Here is a 15,813-nt window from a genome sequence, read left to right on the forward strand (position 1 = left end):
ACTTTACTTCGTTAACTATTTGGTTAATTTATATCTTCGGCTGAAAAAGTAAAGTACATATTTTAGTAAAATTACAATATTGTTTTTGATGAAAAGTACATATTAATATATATTTTAGAAGTTTTAACTGCCAAAAAAGTCTATGCATAAATTAGTTAATATATAAAATTTATTTTTTAAGTAATATACTATTAATAATTTAATAGTAATCTAATAAATAATTTTTATGATTTAGATTTTTCTACTGCAGTCTACAAGAGTCTAGAGTTATAGGTACTCTATATTATTACATAATTTGAAGTATTTAGTAATTGGTACATTAATCCTGTTAATTAACAGTTACCGATTATATAATAACACGATTACTTTAATGAAAACACACTGGCTAATATATAATCAATTGACTGGATAATGTTTATATTATAGATATTTAAAAGGGACAATGTGTACTTACACTGTTCAGTGTTCATAATATGGGTTAAGTTTACATTACCCACGTTTATGAGGTACGTATATCGTATATAATGATATAAGTATATAACCATATAACCATATTGAATTTACTGGGTGGTCCATTTAAAGCAAGATACTCATTATTTGAAAAATTATTATTGTTTTTAAAAATATTTTTTTACATGATTTTAAGTTTCAAATTGTTAAAAAATAACAGTTTTCTAAATAAATACCCATATTTATTTTTTCATGTTTTTTCATTATTCATTTTTATTCTTTTTAGTTACAACATCTATTTTTAATTCCTTGTTCTAAAGCAAAATAAGTACTTTATAAATTTGCACGGTAATTGCGTCCCGTTTTAAGGAAGCAACACAAAAAAAGAGTAGGTACCTACGCGGAGTAAACCCTTAGATAAGATAACAAAAAGTAAATACTTGCATGTTGCTATACACAGTACCTCAATATTATAAACATTTTATTAATATTTATAATGTGTATCATACACTATAATAATATACATGTCTTGAGCAGAAGCTTATAGTTTGCGGTCACGGTGAAATGTATACATTTTCAAGTTATGTAATTAAGAGGAATCTTGAAAGGCGCCTTTGCGGTTGTTGATTGTGCATATCAACCGTTCTTTGTGCAGCTTTCTCTCGCAGCCGACAGAGCAAGATTCTATGTAAGTCTTCGTGCACCCGTCTTAATTAAAATTCTTCTTTGTTTTGCGTACATATTTATATTATAGTTTACAGTAAACTCCGAACAAGCGAGGCGAAACGAATAAAATCGTGAGGGAAAAATAAATAATACAATGTTAAACATATTGTGTTTGTATACTAAAAAAATATTATTTTTGTCTTACACAAAATTATTATCATACAAATTCACACTGATTGTGTAAGTATACTATACAAGTAAATATGCACGTCGATAAAATTGAAAAATTTTAAAATTAATAAGCACGTCCACCCTAACAATCGTCTAACCTAACCTATCTCCAGTACACACATTTTGGTTTTCCGCGAGTAAAACTAATAGCTTAAAAAAATATTTCGAAAAAAGCTTTTAATTTTAATTATTTACTAATTATAGTTATATCTAAGCAGTTATGTCGTGTAAATAAATAAATAAATAAATTTAAATTAAAAAAACTATGAGTGGTAAGGGCCCATGACAGGGAAATTCTGAAGTACGGTAGTTCGGTTTAATAAAATTATACAACGTTCCTATGTATTAAAATGACTATACGAGTATACCTATATAATATTATATTGGTACTCAAAAGTGCAAGCATAGACTGACGTGGGGGAGGAAATAATAATCAAACCACAAAAACTCGACATATAGCCGTCACTGTTCCCGTTGTCTTCACGGACAATTCGATTATTCAGACGGGTAGTGTGAGATGAAAATGGGGTGTGGAAAAACATCTGCTCTTGGACAGCTATATATTGAATGTACGATAATGTGTTTCCACTTGATCCGGACCACGGCCATTTGTCGCACGCGCATCGTTTGTCAAACGCGCCGCAGCAATTCGCTCGTCCCCTTTTTATAATTTGAATTATTATTATTAAAAAAATAAAAAATGAAATAAAAGGCGACATGGTACTTGGAATTACGTGTAATTATTACGCTGTATTCGTTATTATAATATTTCAATAGAAACGATTTAAATGGTTTATAATTTATTTGTTTTTTGATAACGAATCAACGGCTCGTACGTCGTTATATCTACATTGACCGGATTAAAGGATTCATAATACCTACGATCAGAAAAAAAATTCTTTTAATTTATTAAAGCAACTAATTTTATTAAAAAAAAAAAAATGTACAGATAAAAAAAAATATTAAATTGCCTATATAACTAAATATAAAAATAAAGACAATAATTTTATATTATACATAATATTTGTTTTCACTTTATAATTTTGCAATTTTTTCAATTATATTATAATATTAATGCTAAATTATCATTGCATCGATTTTATTATTATAGTTTAACATATTACTATGATGACCAAAATAATGAAGGCAATAGATATTTATTAATATATTTTAAAAATTATTTACAAAATATTCAAATTTAATCTACTTTTTTTATCATTCGTGCATCGTGTGCAGTATTGTAGCTATAAAAAAAGGCAACATGGAAGACCATTTATACAGGCAAAAACAATTTAAAGAAAAATTATAAAGCATCTATATATATTAAATCATGTTCCTGCATAAATAAAATTGTAATACTTAAAATTTCAACGACCCAAAAAAATAGTTGTTTGTGTACGAAACATACATCGTATCTAAAGTTTTGTGTCGATACAACACTTCAATATACAATAATACTAATGAATAATGATATTCATAAAACAATAGTGCTATTAAATTTGTTTCAAACGGTGAGAGGGTGAACATTGCGAAATGTTCTTCATAGTTTTGTTAAAATCTTTATTTCCACAATAATACAAAATATAAACTATCAATTTATCAAAAAATCTTTATTAGTTAATAATTTATCTATTTTATTTTATAGATTAAAGAAATAATATGCATTATAAATTATTTTATATTACCGTGGGATGCAGGGAAATGGTACCTAGTGTAATAAAAGCATTTTTTCTACTACTTAATTTTTTTTTTAGTGATTAAGTTTATTTATTTTTGATTGAAACTTCGAAAGCTGGAATGTATACAATTTGAACTTCAAATTAATACTAGCTAACAATACAGTTTTGACTATAATAACGATAAAGTGATTGACATTTTCATCGTATTATTATAACTGAAAAACACCATCCCTTAAATTACCTTTAATTTGGATCTGGCTGATATTTATCACGAATTAAATTGTTAAAATAAACTTATTCGTGGAATTAATATAAACCTGCAACCGTTATCAATGGAAGTACAACTAAATGTACCATAGAACAAATTCTGTTAAAATTACCGTCTGGCCCTCATCACAATACCGAGTCGAAAAAAGTATCGGACCATAATAAACAACGACACACCGCCGCCGATTCGTCTACAGACGATAAAAGATGAAAAAAATCAACGACATAATAATAATATGTGCGTAACGGATACGCATAATGACAATTATTAATGCCAATTTAACACGTTGTTTTGCGTCATTGTTCATTTTTTTAAAAGCACATGTAAAATAATAACAATTTGTCAATTCAATAAGCAAATAAGACTGGAAAGAAACACGTGTCAATATCAGATGCACCACGTGCATCGTTTAACTTGTTCCTTGTTTCTAAATCTATACCGTATATAAATAATAGCATATTGCACAAAAACAATTTGCATATATACGAAGTCATTATACAAATATTTTTTATGCATTGATGATTAATTTTGTGAAATCGTGTACACATATATTCATGAATAAGTCAGTTTTTGTAAAATAAACAGTTATTGAATTAAATTAAATTTTATTGACATTACCTACTTATGAAGTTATGAACACGAACTACTTTTTTTTGTTAAGTAACAAAATATGAAATTTCCTATTTCAACGCAACTGTATATTGCCGAAATATTATTAATTCATAATTTATGTCACCTGACTGTAGGCTAAATTAGTCATTAGTGCAATAAAAATAAAATAATTATTTCTATTATATCATTATTAAGTAGTTATTGATATGTACTTGTATTTTGTAATGTCTTGAAAGTTGAAAAATATCGGTACCTAATGGTTATTAAGTATTAAGTAGGCAAACGTGATAAAAATATATAAGACGTTTTTATGTTATAAATATTGCATTTGATACTATATGGAATATTGAAAGTAAACTTTCTATAATTCTAAAGATATTTCAACATAAAAAAATGTTCTTAACATCAATATGTAAATAAATCAGATTCTTTATTAAATTGTTTTTGTTTATATATATTATATACAATTTAACTGTATTTTGAAATCATAATAAAAACATAAACAGAGCTATACGTATAATTTATGTTTTTTATTGCAAGGGTTTTAAAAATTAATTTATTAATCAGAATACTGGATAGTAGGTATAGAGAATATATAGATTAATACGTTTATAAATTATAATACGTTGTTATAATCTATATTTTTGTACACAAATATACACGTAACACGTCATAATATATATTATATTTACATAATTAAATATAGTTAATATACGCCTAAGTAGTTTTTATTATTATTATTATTAGCGTTTTATAATATAAGATAATCGAACAATCCTTTGTATGGAGATATTATCACAAATTAATGCAAATAAATAAATAGTTTTAGTAAAATTATTAGTTAAATGATACAGTATAGATAATTAGAAATATATGAATAATAATGTATTTAATTAATGCACCATTACTTTTTTAAAACTTAATTAGTGGCAGTAGGTAATTGTTTTTACAATTACCTATTTAATGTATACTTACTTGGATAGATATTTTTAAAGTAGATAATAAAAAACGTATAATTATTGTATTATTTATTTATGTCTATTTGTAACAAACCAAAATATATTTTTTTGTTATATTGTTTCGAAAATAAGTATTTATTTATTTAATAAAAGAGTTACATAATAGGATACGCAATTATACTGATCACTTATTATACTTAGCTTTTAGCTATTAATCATGTTCGATAGATTTAATAATTTATTTATAAATTCTAAACCCTATACAAAGACCACGATGGCACGATATATATAATAGTGTTGATTAATGTATATTTTAAATTTCAGAGAATTTTCTTGTAAGTTGTAAAAGCAATAATTCAATAGATGGAGGATAATTGGGTGGAAATTAATTAAAGTTTACGCCATTAAAAGAAAACTAAGGGTTTTTATATTAACAAAATTAGCACTCAAAACTTAAGTTAAAATAAAACTTATAAACTATGATAAGTTATCTTCTTATTTATTATTATTTTCTTTGCCTCATTTTTTAATACCTACATTACACACAAATAAATATACATATATATATATAGTTAAGGAATATTATATGCGCCTAAAATATAATATTTATGATGCGTCTATTAAATTTATGCGTATACGAAGATATCGTAATTCATATTAAGTACTTTAATATTTGAATACTATTCGAGACGAGTTTTTCAGTAGTTGCATATATTATTGAAACGTAAGCATTATTATTTTTATTTTATTATTTAGCCTACATAATTTATAATAATATTGTTGTGAGTTACGGTTTAGCTACCTATACGATAAAACGAGAAATATTTCATATAAATACGGATACGTTGCCGTGAAAACGCGGTGGCTGTGCACAAAGAGAGTATAGTAGAAACGACGTGTATAATACATATTATATAGTCGTGGATGACGAGAATATAAGAGGGTCACGCGGCGACGTTATTGGAGATAGGGTGGTGGCGTCACGAACGGCGGCCGCCCTACTCGAAGAATTTTTATTACGACTTTTAAACATCGTCGCTGGGTCGGTGGCGTGTAATCTATTAACTTCAATATATAACGGAGAGAGCCGCGGCCTTTTATACTGTGCAGCATCACATCACATCAAAGGGCACCCTCTCCATTTTTGTAATAAAAAAAGTTAGTCCTCCCCACTCGAAGAGGACGTTTTACACGTATATATATTAAATACACGCCAGCGTCCAATATTGGCGCGCACTCGTGTGCCAAGTACCGCGGAAAACCCTTTTTTCTTTCTCTTCCCGTCGCCAAAATATAGGGGCCATTCACCTGATATTTTTTTTCAACAGAGTACACGCGTAAATGCATCGCTTCGCAATCGCACACGGCAAAACAATAATAACATTAATAGTATTAATAATACGCATTATTAACTAAATAGGTATTATTAAATTTAATATGAACAGACGACGCGATCATGCATCCCCATAATAAATATAGTAATACGCTTATATATATACGTGACACACGCATGAATTAAGACAAACACATAAACGAAAACATTCATCGACCGTCAACCCCTTCCTAAAGTTTAACACTGAAACGGGAGCAGGTTATTTTTAATATATATATTTTTAATTTATTGCTTTTGTTCAAACTCGATCTGGTTGTACATATTTTGTACTGTACGACACAGCCACACAGGTATACGCCGACACGCCGTGACAAAATAGATTCTAAACTAGATTGTATTGTTTATACTTTGTACAGCCATTATAACATAGGTACAAATGTTTGTGAAAATGTGAAATCGTATAAAACCAAATTCTATATTATAATTTATAACTCATTCATGGTCTTGGCCAGACCGACACTGACTATGACCTATAGGTAGGTTTGTAATTTTCTATGATTTACTACGGTTTTAGATTCAAAAAGTTTTAGACAACTATGATTTTACTTGTCATCAGTTAGAACAGCGGTCCTCGATAGGATTTCGAAGACGACTATAAATAATAATTTTGATTTTTATAAAATAAATATTAATTCATTTAGACATAATCGAAATAATATCAAATTTTTAATTTGGATTTAGAGCACACCATTTTACAATTTAATAACTTCGTGTAATCGATTATAATTTATAATATTCGTATATAAGTAACGGATTCAAAACACACTATCACACAGGTAACATATTTATTGATAGGTACCTAACCTACTTACCTATATCTAAAGCTTTTAACAAGACAGATAACATTAAGGTTTATTGTAAAAACTAAAAATGATCAAAATACCCAATTAAAATAAAAAATTGATAAATTCAATTCTATTAAAAAAATAATTTCCTGTTAAAATAAATGATAAAGATAAGTGGATATCTATTTTATATTTTTGAACCTACGCGTTTTATTTAGTCTATAAGTCACCTAACAAATACAATGTAGGAAGGTATGTCGTAACCGTACTTCACTTTTGCTCAAGTTTAAAATCTTGAATTATTTACTGTTTTTCTATATAGAGCAGTAGGTATATCAGGACCTACATTTTACTAATAACTAGGGGCGGTTCCAAAGAAGGGTTAGGACGGCTAGGTGCTACTCTTTCCCACAATCCAGTACATATTTAAAAAAAAACATTTTACTTAGGTATGTTAAAAACAAAATTTTCCATTATTATACAGGTATAGTATATGTATACAAGTATGTAGGTAGTTGACAATATGTACCAATTATCTATAGTGTAAGAAGTGTAAGTAAGCCATAATATAAAATATACTATGATCTGTAAACCAAGTCCCAAAACCACCCTTACAAATAATTAATATAATATTATTAAGAGGGTGAATATGATAATTGATAAGTTGATCCAAAACCCAACAACTAAAAATGTATATTGTAGACATTTTTTTTTTTTTTACTGTATTAAATTTAATCATAATTCATACTTAATAAGTGAAGTAGGTAAGTAAGCTATTTACAAGTTATAAAAAACAGGGATATACCTGTAGAAGGGTAAGGGTTTAAACTAAAAATGCATCAATCATGATGGTAAACATTTTACAGGACTTCAGTGTTGATATTATTTTGTTATTCGCATTAAAATTTGTAGATATGTAAAATATACTATAGGACAAGAAATGGTTTACAAACTATTTTAAATTATTAGGTTTCAATTCTTGTCTAGTTACATACATAATAATTATATTATGTTCAAATTTTAAACTCAATATATTTTACTGTAATTTGTCAATTCATCGAATTTATCTAAGACTTTTTTCATTATACAAGTGGGGCAATAGAATGTTTAAAAAACATGATTAAATATTTTATCCATTTTAGTAAAAAAGTTAAATACATAAATGAGGAGCATAAACAAGATACAAAAATAAATAAATAAAACATTTTTACCAATTTATTGTATAATTTTCAATGCATTATAAATGTTGACTAATATTAATATAGTTAGGTAAAAAATAAATATTAATTATTATTGGTTTTTAACTGAAAATGTTCATAGAATGCACATCGTGTAAGTAATGGTACTACATTTCACACAATGACAAACCATATGAATGTTAGTAACAGAATAAATTTAGAGTTCTCGGCAATCAGTAGCTAAACATATAAGTCATAATGTGTTTTCTAGGTCGTTGAATTTAAACAGTATAATTATAGTGTATTAAAATTATAATTGCTCATTAGTAAGTAACAAATATTATTCTTAGAATCATATATTAAAAATATTGATGTTATACTTATAGTAGTTTACCTATACAATTTAGGACTATATTAAATATTTAGAAACATAAATTATCTTTAACATATTAATTCAGATAAAAACTATTGACAGTCTTATAATATCAAAAAATATGTCATTTAAATGTTATAGGTAGATAAACTTAAGTTCTAAGTCTTTTTGTTTCGGGTAATACTGGAGTACTACTATTTTGTTGATATTGTTCAATTCTCTTTCGTTTATCAATCATTTTATTAAAAAGAAAAATCATCAAATTAGTTTTTTCCAGGCACACAAAGGATTTAACTAAATTACTTAATGTTTCAAGTTTATGTGTCATTTCAGCATCCTGAATTCTTAAAATAATTTCATTGCTAGCATCAATGGTGTACTTATAAACTGAGTTAACTGTTAAAATCCACAATTGATTACCATATGCTGCCAAATCCAAAACATTGTTTTCAAATTGAATAGTTTTAATATTTTTAATAGTCCATTTGTTTTCTTTTTTCTCTGTTTTGATGATATGTACGTCTCTAGAGTTATATAATTGTATGGCTGCCATGTTTTCAATCTCAATAACACTTTGAATTGGAGTATGGAGACTTAGTTTATCTAGCAGATCACCTTTATTGAAGTCCCACAAACGCAGTGTATTATCACCAGAGCCAGATAAGACAAAATTGTTTAATAAACAGATTCCACTAACATACGCTTCATGTCCCATCATATAATATACAATGTTTTTACCATTTGGATAATGTGAAACTCGTACTTTTTCATCGTTGTCACATGTAACAATATACTTTTCATTATCACTGATACAAATATCAAGGATCATAGATGAATGACCCAGAATGCGGATAGGGAGTTCTTCAAATGCATAAACGTCGCCTTTTTTATCACCAACAACAATTACATTAGTTTTAGGTGTAAAAACTATATTTGTTGCATGCTTTGCTAGTGTTTTGTTTTCAACCAATGTCCAGTTTGTGGTGTTCCAGACGCTCAGGAGCTTACCTTTGTTCGGATTGTAAGCAAATAGTGTGCCATCAGCTGAAAACGCTGCACATGCTTTTTGCAAGTCGTGGTTATTGATTGGAATGTTTTTATATGCTTCACCTAAATTGTCCGTGAGATTTTTTACATTTCCACTGTCTAACGAATACACCAAACATTTATCAACATCTATTGAAGACAATACAACAGTTGTTTCATTGACAGTCATGCAAAACGTCATATTGATATTATATGGTTTAAGTCGTTTCGAGTTAGATATTTTAATACGCACGATTAACTATTATTCAATCACTATCAAACAGGTTACAACTTACAATCCTCAACTGAAAATATAATATTAAGTAGGTTAACTTATTTTTAATAATTACTTAGAACTAAATGACATTATGACAAATACGACATTTGAACAGTAACAAAAGTATATAAACATAAAAAACTATAAATTATGAATGTTTAAACATATAAAGAAATTAAGCACATAACCATTAATAACCAAGAATAAAATCGTTTTATTGGTATTAAATATCGATACTCAATGTATATAAATATGTATTACCGTAATACCGTGTTTGCTTGATAAAAATTAAAAAATGCTCTTTTAACTTCAGGGCAGGTCACAAGTAATAAATAATATTATCAAAACAATTATTTCTTATTAAAATTAATTAATTGCTTTAGTTTTTCTAACACTTTTGGTGACCATAAATTAAAATTTAAAGGAAAACTATCGATAATGAGGCTTGAATGATTGGTTATCACTATCTTTAATCGTAATATTATCTTTATACGTACACGTGCGTTGGTTTGTAATTTGTATTTGAGAAGATCTTCTCTACACCGTGTTAGTATCATATCTATAGATGACTCAGTTATCTAAGATAAGTCCTATAACGATTATTTTAAGATTTTGATCATATTTAATTAAAAACTGTTTATTTTATGACTCATGACTGTCATATGAATACCTAACGTCTCGTAGAAAACTTTAATTATACAATTTATCAATTTTCACACAAAAGTGTATTATTATTGACTATTGGCTGGTAGAATCAGGCTACTACAAACTGAATAGTGTTTATGTCATAGTTTAAAAAGTTTAATTTGTGTGTAGGTTCATCACATAATGTCAGATTCGCCAAAGCAAAAAGGATTGAATACTTCGAATGTTGGAAAGTCCTCGCCAGCTCGAGGTAATTGTGGTGTTATTTGCTCCGTTTTATTCTATTTTGTTATGTTTGAAAAAATATTACAGAAGTGGATGTTTACGCTGGTCGGCCCGCTCAAGGGCATAGTGGTAATCTGACAGGCAACCGCCGTATATTGAAAGATACCGCAGCAGATATTTTCAATCGTATGCAGCAATGGAAAGTTCATCAAGATAGAGGGTGTGTTGTGATATCAAATATATTCAATTTGAGAATGGAAAGGTTAGCATCACTTTTATATTGAGTATTTAAATAATTTATTACATTATTGAAACTAAAAAAGAATGACTAAAATATCAACTACAATTTTGGATTTCATGGTCAGTATACTTATATTTTATATACAATTCCATAGGTTAGGCATACAATTTCCAGATCAGCTTGGTATTTTAGTGAAGGAACTAAAAAATTTATGTGAGCAAATGGTAATTAAAAAATAAATAGTCTATGTGAGCAAAATAAAATTAAAATTTTAATGCTTAATATTTATTATTTATATATTTATAGTTTGATATTGTTGAAGGACTCAAAATTAAATTAAGGAACCTTACAGCCATATCGATTTTAGAAAAAGGCAATTCGACTCCTCTTTTCATATCATGGACAACAGAACATTTTTGTATAGTTAAAGATAAATGTTTATTATAGACATCTACTTTACATAAATATTTTTTTTCTATAGGTAAAATAACTGAGAAAATATTAAGAGCGTATCAAAAAGAGCAAAAACTTCATCAAAGTCTACTATTGAGAATAGCAGACAGCATGGATCCTGATATTCTGTTATTTTATCTTTCATGTTGGACATATCAACCATATTTAGATCATACCATTGAAAAAGAATTACATTGTATGATTAAAGAAACTAGACATGTATGAGTTAATTTAACAATAAATTAAGTTAGAATGGTTAAGAATTATAAAAAGTTATACATTTATATTAATAAAACTATACTCTAACTTAATTAATAATAACAAAAGATGTTACAAATCAAAAACACTAGGAGTACTCTCTTGAGCGCATTTGCCAACAGATTGAATGAACTTTACAAAACCGGTATCTTTTGGTTTCTCCAGACCTCTCAGTAAACGGTTTTTCATAACAGCAACAAATTCTCGATTGCTCAACTGCCCATCAACTTGAAATTTAAAGAAAAAGTTAATAGCATAATATGTAGTTTTTAAATATAAAATCAAAGTAAAATATAAACTCACGGTTTTCATCAAATATTGTGAAAATTACATTGATCAAATGGTCATTTAAGTCTACATGAGCTACAGTTTTTGCTACATGTTTTAAAGTGGCTATATTAAAAAAAATCGACAATAAATAATTATATCTCAAAAATTATTAAAAAAATGAGATAAACCTTGATCAATTGATGCTCCTGCAATATGATAAAATGTGAGAGCTGTATCTACGTCATTAATGTTATTCAAAAAGTGAAAAAAATGTAAGTAATCTTCTTCACTAATGCCTTGAGTGTTTTCTTTAAATCTGAAATTAATTATATTATATATATATTTTTTTTAATAATAAATTTATCATTTAATAATTTTTATAGAATTTGGGATTAATCAATAAAAATAATTTTAAATTTGAATACAATTTACAATTATATCTATGATTTTCTTTGGTATAATATATTAACACTACAAGGATATTTATTTATTTTTGATGAATAAAAAACTATTTTTTAGTATAAAGTAAAAAATAATTTACTTTTTATTTACTTACACTTTTTTCACACGCTTAATTATGCGTGCTTTTTTTTTTGGTGCATATCCTGCATAGGCTAAAAGTAGATCAGTAAATTCTACTTCAGTTATGGTACCGTCTTCACTAGGGCCTTTTCGTTGAAACTAAATTAAATTATTTAGTATATTGCCTATTATTTACATAATTTATTGTTTTAAAATATAAATTACCTCTAAACCTAAAATTTCTGTCTGTAGTTGTTGTTGAAAATCGAGGAATTTCTCGATAGTTAGTTTTTCATCAAGATTTTCACCAAAAAAATATGTTGTTAATGCTGAATTCACCCCCTAAATTATATACAAATCAAATATGTGAAAAAAAAAATTATTATATAAGCTATGTACTTTAAACGTATTGCCAGTATTTGCATGATCTCTATGACGACTTCCAATACTCGTTTGATGTCGGATTAAGGTAGCAACCTTTTCAAATTCTTCACAGTCTACATCACCATCACCATTTAGATCAAACATTCTGAATGCAATTTCAAAATGTCTTTTTGATGCTTAAATTAGATTTTAAATAATACTAATAAATAACGATATATTAATAAAATGTGTTGATGCTACATACTTGACAGTACAGTTAGTAAAAATATGTAGTCTGAAAAAGTTATCAAACCAGAACTTCCAAGTTTATAAAATATACTATCTTCATTTAATGCCAATTCTAATTTCATGTGTGTATTCTATAAATTAAAAATGTACTATAGTTAACGAAAACAATTTTATTATCTATACTACAAATTAAAGTAACTATAAAATATTGATATTGTACTTTTGGGTCATATTTTTTATATTGATCAAGACCAAGTCCATCTGGCTGTTTGATGCCTGGTGTCATAGAACGGAGAAAGTCATCTGGTGTCATAAACACTTCATGAGTTTCTTGTCCATTAGAGTGCATATGTGTTACTTGTAAAGTAGCAAAATATCTAAAAACTTTGTCAGGCGTTGAAAAATGACGTATCCTGTTCTCATATTCTATTATCTGAAAGAAAATAAATTGTTTATTATTATTAATTGATTATATCACTTAAACTTTTTATACCTTTCGGTCACGAAATCCAACTTTTTGCTTGGGTTTTTTTTTTTTTTTGTCAACAGTTTCTTCTAGAATTTCTTGTACTGGGCTTTCAGTAGTATCAATATTGCTGTCAGCATCCACAGGCGGAAATACTACCTCATAAACTCTAAAAAAAAAATGTTAAATGATTAGTTATATATTCATAACAGATCAATAAAAAATTTAATATTTGACCATATAAATAATATGTATCAGAACATGGACAGCTTATGTGATGAATACTGTGCATATTTTTATATCAAAATAGTTCAAAAATAATAAATGAACATTAAATATAAATACTTACTTCTCCCAATTAACAAATTGATAAACTATAAAGCCTAGGAAAGCAAAAATGTAAAATTGTTTTAAAGGATGTTCTGGAGGATCTCTTTTATGACCAAAGTTTTTATAAGTACGACGATGATTAAATTTTCCAACTGGAAATACATTTAACGTGTTAAATGTCCCATGGTTTTTTAATAAAATGTGTCTTGAATGTAATCCGTAACCCAAAATTGGGCGTAGTTTTGTAAGCCACATATCTGAAACGATGTATATTTTAATAAGTTTTTTTTTTTTTTAAATTTTAATATACAGATATATAAATATTCCAGTAATGAAACCTATATTGTTTAATTTAATAGGTATAGAATTAAGATTAGATTATTATTTTTATTTTAAAAGTTTTTGTTTTTTTCTTTAGTGTTCTTTATCTCCTATTTAGATTTTTGAATGATTAAAAATATAAATTTTAAATTTATACTATTTCTCATAAGAAAATATACATATATTTTTTTGTACATGTGAATAATATGTATTTATAAAAGAGTTTTTATGATTATTATCTATCTTTATCTATAATTAATTTTTTTTTTATATTTTATTAATATTTAGTAACAATTTTAATATGTTACTATAAAGGAGTTTTGAATTTTAATAACTTTTCTTCTTATTCATGAATGTTTTAAACTTAATTATGGTAGATATAAAAATAATAGTGAAATAGTGAATTAGCATATTATTGTTTTCTGAAAAAAAATTGTTTAAATTAATATGTGATAAGATAGTGAAATTTTCTGAATACTATGATCACAGAATAGATTAAATTTAATCTATTCTATGTTATGATCATGAACGTGTTGATAGTCTACTATATAAAATATCTAGGTTCAAGTGTTGAAATAACACATTAATAATGCCTTAAGCAACTTAATGAATTACTTTCAAATATTGTTCGCTTAAAACATTATATTATTATAACATAATATATTTCAATATTGTGTAACATAATAATAATCAAAGAATAAAGTAGGTAAATAATCCATATGGAATAATAAGTTATTATTCTAAAATTATCTCCTTTATTGAAGATGATTAAAATAATTGACAATATGTTATTTAATTAGTTTCCTTTCTAATGTTGATTAGATTTCTGATAAATATAATATGCATGATGATACAAATAGTTTTAAATAGAATTCAAGAACTAAAGGTTATCATTCAATTTTGTTTTCCAATGTAGTATTGTAGTCATTTGAGCCTTCTATTTAAAGTCTTGCGTTGAGCAAAGTAAATTTAATAGCCAATATTTGTCAAATATCAATAAAAACTATAATAATATTAACTATAAAACTATTATAAGTGCGGGGAGGAATGTCATTTGTTCAGATTGTGTAATAAGAGTACACCAAACTGCAAAGGTGAAAGATTATACCAGTGTTGAATACACTGAATATTTTTAGTTCAAACACGAGAATTCTTAAATAAATAATTAGACCAGCTTTCATTTAAAATAGATTCTCATAGAACATTTAGGTGTTTAGTAGTCTCCACATACAGTAGTACTCTTCCAATTACCTGGTTATATTCTAATAAAGCGTTTCACCCTCAACCGATTGGACGATTCGCGACATCTGAAATCGCACGGTCCATTGGATTTTGCGTTCTTTAATTCGATCGGGTGACAATTTATTATAATGATTATTAACTGATTCAACTGGTTAATCGGCAGACAATATTTTATTAATTGCGATTTACGAACAATTCGTGCCGCGCCGAATGTAAAATGTAGATATAGAATTACACTGATAAAACACGGCTGACGCAAGGAAACACAACTTACTGATAGCGTTTGTGACCTTATTTTTCAGATTGTTTTCTTCTTTTCTTGTGTACGATT

The 15,813-nt window shown here is 26.7% G+C and overlaps 3 protein-coding genes across 4 annotated transcripts; 1 reads left to right on the forward strand and 2 right to left on the reverse strand.

Moving 5' to 3' along the window:
* Positions 1–8,236: 8,236 nt before the first annotated feature.
* On the reverse strand, positions 8,237–10,090 carry LOC114130190 (tRNA (guanine-N(7)-)-methyltransferase non-catalytic subunit wuho). The gene has a single exon (XM_027995101.2). It carries the CDS (start codon positions 9,820–9,822, stop codon positions 8,746–8,748), a length of 1,077 nt encoding a protein of 358 aa, XP_027850902.2. The 5' UTR covers positions 9,823–10,090; the 3' UTR covers positions 8,237–8,745.
* Positions 10,091–10,241: 151 nt separating this feature from the next.
* Positions 10,242–11,733, forward strand: LOC114130174 (cyclin-dependent kinase 2-interacting protein-like). Of its 2 annotated transcripts, none has more exons than XM_027995078.2 (6): positions 10,242–10,443; positions 10,714–10,792; positions 10,855–11,029; positions 11,163–11,232; positions 11,315–11,426; positions 11,490–11,733. In XM_027995078.2, the coding sequence occupies exons 2-6, from the start codon at positions 10,726–10,728 to the stop codon at positions 11,684–11,686; spliced, it is 621 nt and encodes a 206-aa protein (XP_027850879.2). In that variant the 5' UTR covers positions 10,242–10,443; positions 10,714–10,725; the 3' UTR covers positions 11,687–11,733. The 2 variants fall into 2 exon arrangements, with proteins under 2 accessions (XP_027850879.2, XP_050057175.1); XM_050201218.1 differs by lacking the exon at positions 10,242–10,443 and adding an exon at positions 10,469–10,645.
* Positions 11,718–15,742, reverse strand: LOC114130171 (calcium uptake protein 1 homolog, mitochondrial). Its single transcript, XM_027995075.2, has 11 exons — positions 15,492–15,742; positions 13,939–14,176; positions 13,617–13,758; positions 13,344–13,556; positions 13,140–13,254; positions 12,911–13,071; positions 12,737–12,853; positions 12,546–12,670; positions 12,178–12,305; positions 12,023–12,112; positions 11,718–11,946 (listed from the first exon to the last, which is right to left on the reverse strand). The coding sequence occupies exons 2-11, from the start codon at positions 14,172–14,174 to the stop codon at positions 11,792–11,794; spliced, it is 1,482 nt and encodes a 493-aa protein (XP_027850876.1). The 5' UTR covers positions 14,175–14,176; positions 15,492–15,742; the 3' UTR covers positions 11,718–11,791.
* Positions 15,743–15,813: the final 71 nt, after the last annotated feature.

The sequence above is a fragment of the Aphis gossypii genome, chromosome 1 (genome assembly GCF_020184175.1).
Source record: "Aphis gossypii isolate Hap1 chromosome 1, ASM2018417v2, whole genome shotgun sequence".
Lineage (NCBI taxonomy): Eukaryota > Metazoa > Arthropoda > Insecta > Hemiptera > Aphididae > Aphis > Aphis gossypii.

Excerpts from the sequence above, each read along its gene's own strand:
- LOC114130190 (XM_027995101.2), bottom strand. The coding sequence starts at position 9,822 with ATGACGTTTTGCATGACTGTCAATGAAACAACTGTTGTATTGTCTTCA.
- LOC114130174 (XM_027995078.2), top strand. The coding sequence starts at position 10,726 with ATGTCAGATTCGCCAAAGCAAAAAGGATTGAATACTTCGAATGTTGGA. Across the intron at positions 10,793-10,854 it reads AAAGTCCTCGCCAGCTCGAG|AAGTGGATGTTTACGCTGGT; the intron begins GTAATTGTGGTG and ends AAAATATTACAG. Across the intron at positions 11,030-11,162 it reads TTCAATTTGAGAATGGAAAG|GTTAGGCATACAATTTCCAG; the intron begins GTTAGCATCACT and ends ACAATTCCATAG.
- LOC114130171 (XM_027995075.2), bottom strand. The coding sequence starts at position 14,174 with ATGTGGCTTACAAAACTACGCCCAATTTTGGGTTACGGATTACATTCA. Across the intron at positions 13,255-13,343 it reads ATAAAAAATATGACCCAAAA|AATACACACATGAAATTAGA; the intron begins GTACAATATCAA and ends TTTAATTTATAG. Across the intron at positions 12,854-12,910 it reads ATACTGGCAATACGTTTAAA|GGGGTGAATTCAGCATTAAC; the intron begins GTACATAGCTTA and ends TATATAATTTAG.